Genomic DNA, 14,940 nt, shown 5'->3' with positions numbered 1-14,940 from the left:
AAAAATATCCGACCTCGATGCATTGTCATCTTGTTCATCTGTCCAGAAACGTATTTTAAATCTGGTGTCAGGTGACTTTTTCTTTAGCTGTGAGTTCACACTGACAGGGTGCACACAGTGTTGCCAACTTAGCGACTTTGTCGCTATATTTAGCGAGTTTTCAGACCCCCTTAGCGACTTTTTTTCTAAAAAGCGACTAGCGACAAATCTGGCGACTTTTTCTGGTGTTATTGGAGATTTATTTATGGCCTGCATTTGTATAGCGCTTTTCTAGTCCATAGGACCCCAAAGCGCTTTACACTACATTCAGTCATTCACCCAGTCACACACACATTCACACACTGGCGATAGCAAGCTACATTGTAGCCACAGCTGCCCTGGGGCGCACTGACAGAGGCGAGGCTGCCGGACACAGGCGCCACCGGGCCCTCTGACCACCACCAGTAGGCAAACATGGGGTTAGTATCTTGCCCAAGGATATTTGGCATGCAGCCAGGATGCAGCCTGGGATCGAACCACCGACCTTCTGATTAGTGGCTGACCTGCTCTGCCACCTGAGCTACAGCCACGACTTTTTGACGTGAAAGTGGGCATCGCTTTTACTCTCAACAAGCAGCGGGTGCTGCCGTGGGCACCTCGCCCGTACCAAAGCGCTCACAGGCGGAGGATAGTCCTCCCCCAGCTGCTATCAGGGCAGACGATGTTCACACCTATGCGTCCGAACTGCAAATGAATCGCGCATGAGCGAAGCCGCTGCTCCCGCACTGACTGTAACGCAGTCAGTTCTTCTTTTACTGTTATGCTGTTTTGTGGATCACGAGGTTTAAAACTACTTATAAACACACACACACACAAAGTAACTCCACCAGAGTGCCTATTTCGGGTCTTTTTTGCCGGTCCAAGACCGGATAAAGGAGCAGGGTTGGAATTCTGACTTTAAAAAAAACAATAATTGCTAAAATAAATTTAATTTGTTGTTCTAAATAAATTCTAAATGCATTTAGGACGTTTTTTACTCACTTTATGTCTCTTCCACAATGTTATTTCTCTCTCCAGCAACGTAGGTTACAATTACATTAGCATGACCAATTATGCAAATTAGGCGATGATGTCATTTAGCGACTTCTGGCGACTTTTAGGACAGCCAATAGCGATTTTCCTTACTGAGGAGTTGGCAACACTGGGTGCACAGCTAGGGATAGGTATCGTTTAGGTTTTATCCGATACCGGTGCCAAACCGGTACTTTTGAAACGGTGCCGGTGCTTAAACGGTGCTCGAACCGGTGCTTAAACAATGGAAAACACAAACTTTGTCCTAAAACCTCTCATGTTTAGCTGGGGGGATTTTTGTAAAAAGATAACAATGTTAGCCTTTCCTGCAGCTATAGGGCATATATGGTGTCACTCTATCAAACAAGAAGACAGCCGCATGTAACTATGACGGTCTTTGCTAGTTCACCTTACGTGCATTAATTTAATAACGTGGTTAGCCTACTCAATGTAAATTACACACGAACAACATTAAGCTACTCACTCAGAGAAGAACTAAAAGAACGTACGTACCTGGGCCTGCCTACTATCCTTGGAAAGGTAAAATGATTGGCTAGAATCCAAAGTGTATGACATCTCAAGAAAAAAAAAGCACCGAAATGGGCGCCGCTTTTCGGTCTGGTTACTACCGTTTATGTCAGAACCTGGCACCGGATACCCATCCCTATGCACAGCTAGATTATGGTCTGATCCAATGATCTGCTGTATGAGTGAGTTCGATCCTCTGTTTTTTGATCACCTTCTGCGTTGTATCAAGAGCAGGATGCTGTCCATATGGTTGGTTTTTGTGTGGGCTGAAGTAAAGAAAGACTTTATTGAGAAACATCACGTCCTCTTTTCCTGTCTCCTCCTCCCTGATCCTGGTTTTCTTCCCGATTAAAGAGAGTTCTTCCTCTCTGCTGTCACCAGGTACCCTCTGATGTTGTTGGTCGTTTGTATAACGATGAGGTGAGTGTAACCAAACAGTGTGTTTGGTTATTGTGTTTATGTTTTGTGCTGTGTCGGTGTGTTTAAGTAAGCAAATGTATTTGTGTAGCACATGTCGGGATACAACAGGTGCTACAAAGGTGCTTTACATCAAATCAAAACACGAAACCAAAAAAACAGAAATGCAGGTAAATTACAAATAAACTAGAATGAAACGTCAGTTTAACCTCCTAGGACCCGGTGACCACATATGTGGACATCACATTTTGGGTTGTCTAGACCAAAATACAAACTTTTGCTCTACAGGGGCCTGATATCCAGTTACGGGGACATTATATTGCCACACTTCTATCAAAATTTAAAACGAATGTCCTCATATGTGGATCTCATTTTTCTCATAAACAAAAATCAGGTAAAAAAAAATAATAAATAAATCTGGTAATTCTTTGTTTTTACATTCATCAGGTCACAATCAGCCCAAATAGCAAAGAGAAATTAAAAATGCATGCCATGAAACAGTTCGGGTCTTAGGTGGTTAAAGCAGTGAGAATCATTGTTTAATTTTGTGTGGAAGGTTTAGTGGTAATGCTGCTAAAAACACATTGTGAACCTTTGTTTCAGAGATGGGTTTGGCGTGCTCTGTTTGGCTACACTTCCTGTTTCTGGATCTTTTGGAGAAAGTTAGAACCCTCTGTTCAAGTGTTTTTCAGAAAGCAGGTAAAACTGAGCTTCCTGTCGCTGTGATTCTGCTATAATACTGCAGCTGTTGGCAGATGTTTGTGTCTTGCAGTGAACCATCTGAATGTTTGAGGACTAAAAATCATTCTTTATTTTTGATGCATCATGAAAACAATCAGAAACTTCCTGTGCTGCTGTGTCAGATTAAAAGTCTGCAGATAAACACTGGAACTCTTTTTTTTCTCTAGATGAATCAGACACGTTGTCTCTGTTTTAGGCTCTAACCAACGGACTGCTGATTAGACAAGGGGAACTGCTGTCATCTTCAAGGACTAATCAGCAACAGCCATTTCTGTTGGAGAGTCTTTAGAAACCACTGCATCCCAGCTTGAGGAGAAACTCAGTCCTGTATTTCAGGATCTCCTGCCCTGCTGCTTGAGGTCGAGTCCTGTTTCGGAGTCAGGCACACTCACTGGTTCTCCTGGTTGGCAAATCGTCCGGCCTCCCAGAGCAGAGCTCCCTGGTTCTTATGTCGATTGACTCGAGTCGACTCCACAACCTGAAAACAGGCCAAGACGACAAGGAGTTAAGGAGACAAGGAGTAAAGGGGTTAATGTTACAGGAGAAGCCCATACCTCGTTGTTGATCTCATCGACTGGCTGGATTCCTGCGTACTGTAAAGAAACAGACAAATAAAAAATAGACTCTGTTATTATTGTGCAGTTTTAAAACCTCAGTTCCAACAGTCAGGACACTGGTTGAACTGCAAATAAAAACAGAATGCAATAAAATGCAAATCCCATAAACTCATATTTTATCCACAATAGAGCACAAAAAACACAGTAAATACTCAAAATGAGACATTTTACTGACAAATCTGAGCTCATGTGGAATTTGGCAGCAGCGACTCGACCTAAAAGTTGCGACGGAGCAGTAAAAGTGTGTCAAAGTCCGGCAGTGCAAAAGAAAAGATCAAAGGTGAGCTGGCAGCAGGTCGGTCACGTGATCAGGTGGAAAAAGATCCTCTCAGAGAGGCGGAGCTTCTCAGAGGTTCACCAACCTGTTTCAGAATCACAGTCCTTGCTGTGAACATATCATCAACTACACAATAAGACATCATCAGCATATTCAGTGGATCTGAGCGCAGGGATGAGGCTGTAAATCAGTATTGGATTTCTGTGATCTTCAGCTGTTCGCCTCAGCTCACAGACTGATGTTATGGAAGAGGAAACATGGACCTGTCCAGATGTGTTGCTGCCATCAGATTCAACATGAGCTCATATTTTTATTCAAACATTTACCATGGTTAAACATTTTATGTGTTTTCTGTGTTCTGTAGTAAATAATATATTAGTTTAATAGATTTAGAGATTGTTGCATTCTGGGTTGTTTTATAGTTCACACAGACCCAGCTTTGTTGGACCTTGGTTTTTATTTTATTCACTTCCATTTTATTTGTGCAGCATCATTTCATTGACAACTTCTAAATGATCATCTTCATCATCTCCTGAAGCAGGAAGAGGCTGAAAAAACAGAAAGAGCAAAACTACTTACTGCACTCTCCTCCAGCTTCAGTTTGGCTCGATACTCCTCAAAGTCCTGCAGCAGAGTCTCCGTCAGACCTCGCACCGTCAGTGAGGGCGACCGGAGCACCGCGGGGGAGGAGGGAGAGGGAGAGGAGGGGGTCCAGGGCCGAGCCGTGATGAAGGAGATGGAGGGCAGACGGAGGGAGGGGCGAGAAGAAGACACGCGGGCTGGTTTCTCTGAAACACCGTGGAGGAAATCATGAATGACGTCATATGTGACACGCTGTGATGTCATCAGTGTTTGAACAGCAGCTGTTTCCTCCAATCATGTTTTTTTTTTAATTATTTAAATGGAAACAGAACTTTAAACAGGAAACACATTTAAGGTGGAGCTTTTTAGTTTTCAGTTATATTCAGTGGAATCGTTTTAAGGTGGAGCTGTGGTTGTTCCTCTAACGGCCAGCAGAGGGAGCAGTGAGTAAGTCCTCAAAGACTTCCATGTGTCTGTAGCTACTAGATGTCTGGTAGTGTGATATCCACTAACATGTGATCACATTTATGTGAATTCATTTATATTTAAGCTATTTTACTTTCAATGTAAGTGATATTTTCATTTGAAAATGCCCTAAATTAACTAGTTTTAACTATAGACCTGGGAACTAGTCCGGGATATTTGTAGCTGCCGCTCAATTTTTGTACCAATAGGTGTCAGTGTGAGACCATGGCTTGGCCTGTTGTTAGCGGTCTGCACTGTTTTCTCATAATGGCAGACGTAACGACAAACTACGTCTCCTTGTCAAATCATTTCTTTCCTGCTTGCAGGACACATATATAGCTGTCTACAGGTGCTGCCACATGGTACCTGTAACACTAGCTTCACCGTGTTTGTGCAGTTGGAGATTTTGGAGCATTTTTAATGACATCATCTGATCAATCGTATGGCTGCTGAGAGGTTACTGTACCAACACACAGTCCAACAGGTCTAAGCTCCAGTTTGGGTGTGCAGTGAGATTTGAGTATTATAACTGGATGTTACTGAGCACTGGTTAGCAGATATCTGTGTCTGTGTGATACACCTGTACAGTCTGAGGATGCACACTGATGATGATCATGCAGGGAAACTGTTAAAACCGGGGGTTCATAAACCAATGATTAACATCACAGAGGTTGGGTCCATCTTTTATCTACATATTTATCTGCTCATCATGTCTGCTGTGAGACAGGGATTCTTAAGATTGCACTGCTGCAATGTTTCCCAGCATGGATTCTCTAGATAACAGAATGTGCTGATTGGTCGTCTGCTCTGATGAGCGAGTGTGTGTGTGGCTTTGGAGCAGCTGTTACTGATTGACTGAAGTGGATCTCGGTGCTCCGCTGTACTTTGATCGTTTCTTTCGTTGAGTTACTCATTCTCTGATTTTTATGTAACAAGTTTACCTTCCTTCCTGCAGATCATTTTCACACTCCTTCAGTGGATTCCACAGACATTTAAACCTGCAGCAGCACTCTGTCTCTCTGCTCTGATCTCTGGGTCTTTTATTTTGAAGGTTTCCCCCTCAGCATCACCTGTTGTTAGTCACTTGTTAGTTGTTAGTCAGAACATCACAAACTGGGTGCTTATAAACAAAAAAAAAACCCTGTTAGTAAAAGTTGCTTGTGAAAATCTGATCACAGCAGCAGTATGGCGTTATTTTTGTGCCACTATTCTGAGCACACGTAAAAAGAAAGTTTGCAAGTACAAGTGTTGCAAAAGTGTTTCTTCTTTTGAGGAGAAATTTATTTTGAGCAAAGAAAAACTAAATTTGAGTGAGCAAAGAGAGACTAAAGAGGGACCAAAACAGCCAATCAGAAGGTTTTGCATCCAAGTCTGTGATTCGTTGGTTTTGTGGCACAAATATAACGGTGTACAGAAAGAGTTGAACACACAGGGAGCAGAGATGTTGAGAGTGCAAGCGACACACTGTGAACAGGTCTGCAGAGATCTGAGCAAGAGCAAATGCAAAAACTGAGCAAGAGGGGCTGTTACTGTGTGTTTATATGGATAATAGCAAACACTGAAATACATTTTTTGCACGCAGCAATGAATTTTGTTCGCTCAAAATATAGCTTTTCTTTGGTCAAAATAAATTTCTCCTCAAAATACAACACTTGTAAAAAAATTTTTTACCTGCGCTCAAATTTTTTTTTACATGGGCTTAGAATAGCTTTTCTTTCACAGCTTTTCTTTGTGTGTATTTTTTTTTTTTTTTTTACCACTTCATTTGTTGTCTTTGCTCTGTTTGAATAAAGCTTTAAATAGTTCTTTTGAAGAACATCTGAGAACAGCCAAGTGCAAATATGGTTATGGGTTACTGTTTGGCTTTGTGGACATTTCCACATATTTGACTTTTAAACCTGCTGATTAATTTAAACTAACAGTGATGAGATGTGTTTAACCTTCAGTCAGTCACTGTGACTGCTGCACACATCGTCCCGAAACATAATCATTTAATGCAACAGAGCAGGGTTACTGTGAAACAGCATATTTCAACCCAAACCTTTTCCTAAACCTAACCAAGCGCATTTTAGTGTCTCGAGTTGAACGTGAAGGACAGCAGGGTGCAATGTGGGCCTCCTGGGAGGTTTTACTGCTGCACCTGATGCGTCAAACACACCTGATGTGTCACTCGGACACCATCGGACCAACAACAGTGTTACATGGGTTTAATAAGGCCGGTGAAGGTTAGAGTTTGACCAAACATGGCCACCATCTCGTGTCAGAGTTTTTATGATGTCATAGTGTGATTAGTTTTTCCTTCAGACTGAGTGCTGGTGTGGACTCTGAGAAGGAACCGGGTTTGAGTCCAGGCCTGCTGGGGGGTGCCTCTGTTCAGACTCATAAACACCTCTGAAACACTGAGTCAGCAAATTCTCCCATGAGTCACTCCGATGTGATTGGGTAGGTTCAGTCCTGTTTCTGATACTTGGTGAACATTGGGCCTCGGAGAGGTGTGATAGTGTCAACACTGGACAATAAACTCACAAACCAAAGTGCAGGCTCTGTTTTGCAGTCGTGGTTTGGTGTGGGTCGAGTTAACATGGACTCTTTCACTATGCAATATGGGCCCAAAGCTTCTCTTCCATCTTCTAAACCTAGCTAACATACTATTGGTTGTTTCGACAGTGAATGACAGGAAGAAGATATGTGGTTGGTTACAAACAGGTGAAAATAGTTTTCCTTCAAAGATTACTGAGTAACAGCCAAGCCCTGTTCCTACCGGAGTGGTGAACTTTGACCTGAAAACAGCCTCAAAAATCATATTTGGTCCTAAGCTGAAATTTATATGGAGTCTTTCCTGAGATATCGAAGGACTAAAATCTAATGAGGTCTGGAAACATCAAAGAACGTTTAGACGTGATTGGACTGTCAGAACAAACTGACATTGAGAGTTATGGGGCACTTTGAGTTTGCTGTGATCAGGTCAACAGTACGTACCTGTTTTTATCGGCGGGTAGAACTGACTGACGGCCATCTGGGTCGCTTGTTCCACCAGAGGAGCTGGAGAGAACAGCTGCTGTTTGGCTTCCTCCCTGGACTCCCTCAGCTCCTGCTCCCTTCTCAGAGCCTCCTCAATTTCCTTCTCAATGAAGTCTGGGGCTCCTCTTCCTCTATACTGCAGGCCAGTGGACTTCAGGCTCTCCCTCCAGGGCTGAAGGGCTGTTTCACTTTGAGGTGTCAATGCTGGGGAGGAAGTAGAGGAAAAGGAAAACACTTGATCCTGGTCGAGACGTCTTCTGTCCTGGACCCCAGAGTCTATCTCAATCAAGGAAGAGGGAACCGGGCTCATCTGTTTTTGTTCTTCAGGGTGTCGATGAGGACAGCAAGGAGATGGAAAGACTTCGCCTGTTTCAGACTCAGGCTGGCTGCTCTCCTCTGTCCATCTGTCCTTGTTTCCTGGCTCTGACTGACTTCTAGTCTCTTCGATCTCCTGAGAAGGATCAAGCTTACTCTGGTTCTCATTTTTGACCTCTCCCTGGACGATGAAGCTCACTCGAGTCTTCTCTTTGATTTTGATTGGTGCTGGTCGTGGCTGTAAGCGTTTGGTTTTGATCTCAACCATCTGCCCCCAACTGTCACTAAGCTTCAGGCCTCGAGAGCGGCGCAGGTTCTCCTCACGTTCCTGGATTAACCGAATCTCCCGTTCAATTGGGGTCTCACAAGCACTAGTGGACTTGATGGGTCTGTTTAGCTGCTGTACGTTATCGTTGAACACCCCATCATCGCTGACGTAGCCACCACCCACCTCCCCTGATAGCTCCTCCAGTCCAGAGTCCAGGTCATCAAACACGCTGCTTTGCCTGCTCAAACGTTCCTCAGTGTGGAACACTGTCACCTTCTTCTGCCGATATGCTTCGTCTTCTTCAGGTGCTTTAAACTGTGTTGCATTGTTACTTGTCTCCACCTTCTTTGGTGTGGTTACATCAAGATCTTGCCACAAATATGACCTCAGGTGTGTTCTTGGGGACTTCAGAGGACTGGACGGAGCTTTCAGCCGGTCCTGCTCCAACTTCAGAAACTGTTGTCGGACTGTGTTGAAGTTGATCTGCTCCTTGTCGATGGTTCCGGGCTCAGTGGGACGAGGGGGTTCTGGTCTGGAACCGACTGGCTTGTAGCTTAAACTGAAACCTTCTATCAGTTTGTTTGTAGACAGGTTCAGGTCCTCCTGGGAGCTCAGCCGGTCCTGAAACCCAGCACTCTTCTTGGGGGCTTGGGTACGAATGATCTCTTTGCGAAGCTCCTTCTCCTCTTCCTCACCAACCACTCTGATTCCGTTGTTTGCATCAACCTTGTACTGCAGGTCTCCGTTGCTCTCTGAGAATAGACTCTCTGGCTTCTTGCTGCTTGTGTAGGTCTGTAGTTTGAAGCCCTTCTCTTGCTTCAGGGTGGCCAGCATAGCCTGGCGCTGGGGTGAGACCATCCAGGCTTCATTCTGCTCAGCTTCAGGGCTTCCTGGATCTTCCACAAAGGAGTAAAACCCACAATGAGAGCCTGAGCTGCTGCCAGGACTGCTGGGACTGCTGGGTTGCCACTCGTCACTGGAGTTTACCCCATCAGGCGACACGGTAATCTGCCGGGCCTGAACCACAACATCCTGAGACTCGTCGTCCTGCTGGGAGGAGACGATTACGCAAGGCTGACTGTGTGAAACAGAGATGCTCCTAAAGGCGGCGTCCAGGTCATTTGGACCTGGGGCTGGTCCAGCAATGGTGCGTAGGTCTGATGGTTGGAGCGTGGGGGACAGAGGCTTTAAAACCCAATTCTTTGGAGTGCTGTCCATGGCTGCAGGTGGTGTGGCAGAGCCAGCATGTGACAGATGTTCTGACAGATGGTGATGAACAGAACTCGATGACTGAGATGTTGGAAAAGTCAAAACATCCTGATTGTTGCCCGCCGAAAGTCTCTGAAACAACAGGGAGGAGAGAATGGTTACTGTGGCAACCACAGAGGACAGCAATAGGGACAGGACAGTTTCTCTAGTAAAAGGAATCAATATGGAGGGCTGATTGGTTGCATTGGAAACATCCAGTTCAACTCAGTTTTATCTATATAGTGCCAAATCACAACAATGGTTTCCTCAGTCAACATAAGGGTCGAAAAGACTCGGATCCAACCAATCATGGAGCCGGAAGCTGAGACAGGAGGTCACAGCAGACCTGTTACCATTAGCTTAGCGGAAACTCTGGAGTCAGACTGGAACATGTTCTTGAACAGAAGAGATATAGAAAATGTCAAACCTGATGGAGCAGTTGGGTGGAGCTGCTGTGACCACTTAAAGAAGTTTATCAAATCCATAAACCTCAGAGCAAATTCTGAGCTTTGGGGTGACAAGGACTCGTTGACCTCATAATTAGGAATGTGTTTTATATGAACGCTGTCACTAAACACGAGACACAGACAGGAAATGAGGAGAAGCAGAACCGATCCACTAATGACTTCCTGTAGTTTTCTCTGTACAGTCACTAAGTTTGCTGGATTTATCCAGCTGGGGGGCTGGTTCAGGCCCCTGGTGCACATGTTTGACTGCGGCAGGTCTGACCTGAACTGGGATCAGCAGCTGAGTTTTTATGGATGAAGTTTAACTGAATCCAAGGAATGATGGGTAAGTGATAATGTTTACAGCGACTCTCGTAAAAGACAGACTGAAGTCATGTGACCGTTTACGGGAAGGCAGCTCGTCTTTGGTCATGAACTCTAATAATTAATCCACCATGGGATATAAAACAGATAAAGTTCATTGGCATGTAGAAATCAGAGCTGCTCGGATAAAGGTGGAGGTCAGAGGGTCATAAACCTGCGGCAGTTCAAAGTTCAAAAGCTGACAAAGTTGTAAAAAGGCCTGTTAGCACGGAGAACTGCGGCTCAGAGGCGCCACCAATCAGCTGAGCATGCCAGGGTTACAGGTACACACACACCTGATTGCAGGACAACAGGTCAGGTGTGCTCCTCACCTGTCACAGAAATGGACCTCTGTTTCTTTGAGCTGAGTCTGAGTTTGAGCTGGACTCAGACCTGCAGTGACGGCCATCTATAATCTTCAGTCTGTGCAGGCTGGAAACACTGTGAGGTGCTCATAGACAACATTTCTTCTTCCTCTTTGCCATTACAGCATTTCCTGCTGTCAGGAAACTCTTTATCCTCCCGCCTCCTCACACCTTAGCACCGCTGAAGGAGCTTCAGAAATCACTTCAGCACACAGCAGCTGCTCTGATACCCCTGTGGGCAGTTATATGGGCATCTACGAACTTTTACTCCGTCACGCCACTGGAACAGACCAGCCTTTCAGACGGCCTCTTCTGGGCCCCGGGCCTGTTATTTTATTCCCAGGTCTAAGTCTTGTTTCACCTGTTTGTCCAGAACTCCACCAGCCAAACACGAGCCCCAGATGACACTCCACTGATTCCTGGAGTGTTCCAGACAGCAGCGGCCTCAGAGCACCCTCCTGTCTGAGAACGCCTGATAAGCAGCTCCTCCTGCAGACGAGCCGCTGCTGTCACCTGATAACATGTCCGACAGTTTGGAGACCACCCAGAGACCCAGAAATTGATCCTCGGGGGGCAGGGCTGTAAAACTTTGCGTTTCGGGTGCTTTCATGAAGTAACCAAATCCTGGTCATGTGATGATCAATAACTAATAATAATTTAGCAGCAGTATTCAATACAAACTCTTCTTCACACCTTGGATTCAGAAAAGTGGCTCTCCCAGTCTCATCACTAATCAATGATTATAAATATCATTAATTACAGATGTTATTGATTACAGATGTTACTGATTACAGGTCCGATTGATCGTGTAAAGGTAGATCTGAGCTGATTTCTTACCTCTGATCAGTTTTCTGCCTGCTGCACAGCCTGAAGAGTGACTGACTGATGTGCTAAAGGTCACTGAATGCCCACTCACAGGCCCCACCCCTAAAGCAATGTCCCGCCCCCAGAGACCAGTGTGATGTTTGTGTTTTTGATCACAGCTTCCTGTCTGAATCCTCTCAGATGTTCCTGTGGGGAAACCTAACAAGAACACCTCACAACACTTCAGCATCTAAGCTGTTTCTTCTTCTGCCGGCCTTTAATGATACTCCTAACAAGCAGTAGCACCCTGTGAGTGTTTTATGGTAAGACGTAGAGACGCTGAAGGACAGGAGAGTGGCCTCAGCTTATGATCGACGCTGGATCATAAAACTGAAGGCTTAACTCCTGCTCGTTAGAGCACCCTCTGCTGCCCCCCTCAGCTGAACTGCAGCTTCTGTAACACAATAAGAAGTAGAATGACCTCTGACCCTGGGGACAGAAAGTGCGTGTCTCACCTTCGTCTCCTGGTCCAGACTGTGACACAGAACCTGCCAGGGAGGCGTGTACCTGAACATCCTGCCGGTCTGAACTGGATCTGACCAGTTCTGGTTTTGGATGATGATGTTAGTCAGACTCTCCTGGTCAGCAGGAACCAATCACCATCAGCCCTGAAGCAATGGTAGGAAGTTACTAAGGAGCTGTACCTTTTCAAAATAAAGCGATCAGAAAATTATGGATTTGTTTATGTTCTTAATTGCAAAAATATAAAAATATAAGAAACAGATTCGTCAAACAGATCATCCATTTCTTTTTGTGGTGATAAATCTGTAGATGTTGCTGTACTAACTGCTGAGATACCAGGTTATTTTATATGGTTTTAAATTATGATTTTTTTTATCTTGTCCATAAGCGTATGACTACATGTCCAGCCTAATCGGTCTAATTATGGTTGATTTTATTCTTTTCTTTGTTCAGACTGTTCTGAATAATCATTCATATATTTGCGGTAATGTGTGAGGGTCTTTGCCTTTTCATGACATCGCCCTGCAGGTGTTACACAGCTTGCCTCAGGTGTTGGTTGATTTAAACCTTGGGATGGTTTGTAATCCTGATGTTTACTGGAGTTTTTTTTTTTTTTTTTTTTTTTTTTTGAAACGTAAAAAGAATTTCTCAAATTTTACCGATACCAACATTTTTAACTTATAAAGGCACCTTATGTAAGTGAGAGCAGTGTGTCATGATTTATGTGATGGATCATCATCAATTTCATTGTGATTTTCACTTTCCCAAATAATTAGTTAACACAATAAAACACACCTTTCAGCTTTTCATGCATTCTGAAACTGTGTTTTTTGAGATCTGGAATGTCTTTAAGGCACTTTGGGTCATCACGTGTTGTTTAAATGTGCTATAGGCTGTAAATAAAATAGATGTGAAGGTTCAGCTGTTTATCATAGTTCAAGATAGTTGAGATATATCTCCTCATTTTCAAAAAAATAATTTATTTAGTTGTGCCACATACTAAACGTAACCTCTACTTAATAAAGTAACAATCCTATATCGCTGGTATCAGTCTGATATCAATACCCCCATTGGTATCGATAATACTGATATTTGGATCAATCTGCCCATCTCTAATTTACAGCGCTTTATTAGCCCAGCACACAGTGTGAGCTTTATAGCACAGCTAACAGTGTTTTTGTTATATTTCTGTAATGGCTAGTCCATTAGCATGTCAGCTTTATCTTCAAATGTAAAATGTATTGTTTTACCAAAAAGCTACATAAAGTAAAGCACATCGGAGTGAATGGAAGGCAGAGGACAGGACTAAAGATGCACCTGTGTGGCACACCTGTGCTCAGGATTAGGGTTAATAAGGTGTGGCCTCCCATCCTGGCATTCTGGGCCTATCTATGATCCATGTGCTCAGTGAATAGTTCTAGCGGTTACTTTATTAACAAGTTTGTTGGGAAATATGGTGCTGAACACAGAGCTCAAATCAACAAACAGCATCCGTACAGGTGTGCTGATACAGATGTGTAAGGACTCCATTTTGTCTCACAGATGTTTTGTAGACTGGCTGGACAACAGTCATTTGGACAGGTGACAGCTGGTGAGCTGGGACAATGATGCTGACTTGAGGTTTTCAAACCAGACATAACAGCAAAAAAAAACAGTAGCAGCTTGAAGACAGCTGGACGCAATCGGTCATGTGATCAGCTCGGCAGTCAATGAGAAGCTGCGGTATTTATCAGATGTTAAAATCCGTTTTTATTACTAAGACACACAGAGATTAAGTCAGAACTAAAAAACATGTTTCTGTTCTTTCTTCTTGACAGGAAATTGTAAACATACGAGTGATATCATGAGTAAATATCATTTGTTTGTTTTCTGTTTGTGTAAACAGCTTTAACCGGTCATATCGTCTGACTGCCAGAGGAGGGCGGGCTAGTACTCTTTACATTTCACAACATCATCAAACCCGCTAATAAATTAAACCCCTCATCAGTCACGTAATTAGAGATTGGACACACAGGTAGATGATGTCATCATGATGTCACAAAATAAGAATAAAGAGAGGAAAACAGAATGTGGACTCACCCTGCAGTCGCCGACAGACAACTGATCCACGCCCACGCTGTGTGTGAGAGAGTGTGTGTGAGTGTGGGTGTGTGTGTGTGCTGGTCTCTCTGGCTCTGTGAGGACATGCCGCCTGGTCCTTACTTCATGTCATACCTTCAGAGAACTGAGTTCATGATCAGGCTTAGGTTTAGGTTTGGGCTCAGGTTCCAGGTGGTTTATTCTTCGAGTCTGTTTAATATTCAGAGTTTGGAGGTTTTTCAGTCATTCAATGTTAACATCAGGAGCTTCTGAATAAATTCTGTTCGGATCAAAAAGCTTGAAAATAAAAAGCAGGTTGTGTTGTTTTTACTGTGAATCAGATGTGTAACAGGAGCTCTAAAGATGTGTTCAGCTGCGATTCCCAGACAAAAGCTGACTTTTGAAATTAACTTTTAAAATGAATTCGACATCGTCCTCTGGTGGGTCAAACTGATACTGCACTGTGGGAGTCAGAAGGGTAAGGTCATCAAAATGCTAACCAATGGATTTAAGATATATTTCTAAAATTTCTAAATTAGCTGCTTCCTTTCTCCTTCAATCAGATAAAAAAAAAAACACCAGATTTGAGAGTTTGAGGAAAGTTTCTAAGAGCAAGTGTGCAAACAAGGAGCCAACAAAGCTCCAAGCAGCAGAAATAGAGGTAGAAGAGATAAGGAGCTTCTACAGTCATAATTCATCCACATCAGTCACACTTCAAGATGCAGCTGGTATCAGAACAAGTCAATGTTTGTTTTTAAAAAAAATATTATTCTGAAGATAAATCGGCCTCTCTAGAAAATAGAGGGACCCAACTGTCATATCTACAGATCTG

General features: G+C 43.7%; 1 protein-coding gene and 1 long non-coding RNA gene across 4 annotated transcripts; one reads left to right on the top strand and one right to left on the bottom strand.

The window, feature by feature from the left end:
* The first annotated feature begins 1,578 nt into the window (after nucleotides 1–1,578).
* On the top strand, nucleotides 1,579–3,148 carry LOC112843715 (uncharacterized). The gene is made up of 2 exons (XR_003216182.1): nucleotides 1,579–1,998; nucleotides 2,599–3,148. It is a non-coding gene; the product is annotated as an uncharacterized LOC112843715 (long non-coding RNA).
* Nucleotides 2,785–12,171, bottom strand: misp (mitotic spindle positioning). 3 transcript variants are annotated; one of them, XM_013275066.2, is made up of 5 exons: nucleotides 12,023–12,171; nucleotides 7,657–9,622; nucleotides 4,210–4,418; nucleotides 3,291–3,329; nucleotides 2,785–3,214 (listed from the first exon to the last, which is right to left on the bottom strand). In XM_013275066.2, exons 1-5 carry the CDS (start codon nucleotides 12,080–12,082, stop codon nucleotides 3,125–3,127), a joined length of 2,364 nt encoding a protein of 787 aa, XP_013130520.1. In that variant the 5' UTR covers nucleotides 12,083–12,171; the 3' UTR covers nucleotides 2,785–3,124. The 3 variants fall into 3 exon arrangements, with proteins under 3 accessions (XP_013130520.1, XP_005478841.1, XP_025758433.1); XM_005478784.3 differs by lacking the exon at nucleotides 12,023–12,171 and adding an exon at nucleotides 11,541–11,663; XM_025902648.1 differs by lacking the exon at nucleotides 12,023–12,171 and adding an exon at nucleotides 9,957–10,107.
* Between the last annotated feature and the right edge of the window lie 2,769 nt (nucleotides 12,172–14,940).

This window comes from Oreochromis niloticus, linkage group LG23, assembly GCF_001858045.2.
Source record: "Oreochromis niloticus isolate F11D_XX linkage group LG23, O_niloticus_UMD_NMBU, whole genome shotgun sequence".
Taxonomy (NCBI): Eukaryota; Metazoa; Chordata; class Actinopteri; order Cichliformes; family Cichlidae; genus Oreochromis; species Oreochromis niloticus.
The sequence above is the reverse complement of the archived record's forward strand: the minus strand, read 5'-3'. Positions and strand labels throughout refer to the sequence as shown.

What these genes read in the sequence shown, in the direction of transcription:
- misp (XM_013275066.2), bottom strand. Translation starts at nt 12,082, where the DNA reads ATGTTCAGGTACACGCCTCCCTGGCAGGTTCTGTGTCACAGTCTGGAC. An exon ending in GTCTGGACCAGGAGACGAAG is followed by an intron (nt 9,623 to 12,022) that starts GTGAGACACGCA and finishes CTGTTGTTTCAG; the next exon opens with AGACTTTCGGCGGGCAACAA. An exon ending in TCGATGAGATCAACAACGAG is followed by an intron (nt 3,215 to 3,290) that starts GTATGGGCTTCT and finishes GCCTGTTTTCAG; the next exon opens with GTTGTGGAGTCGACTCGAGT.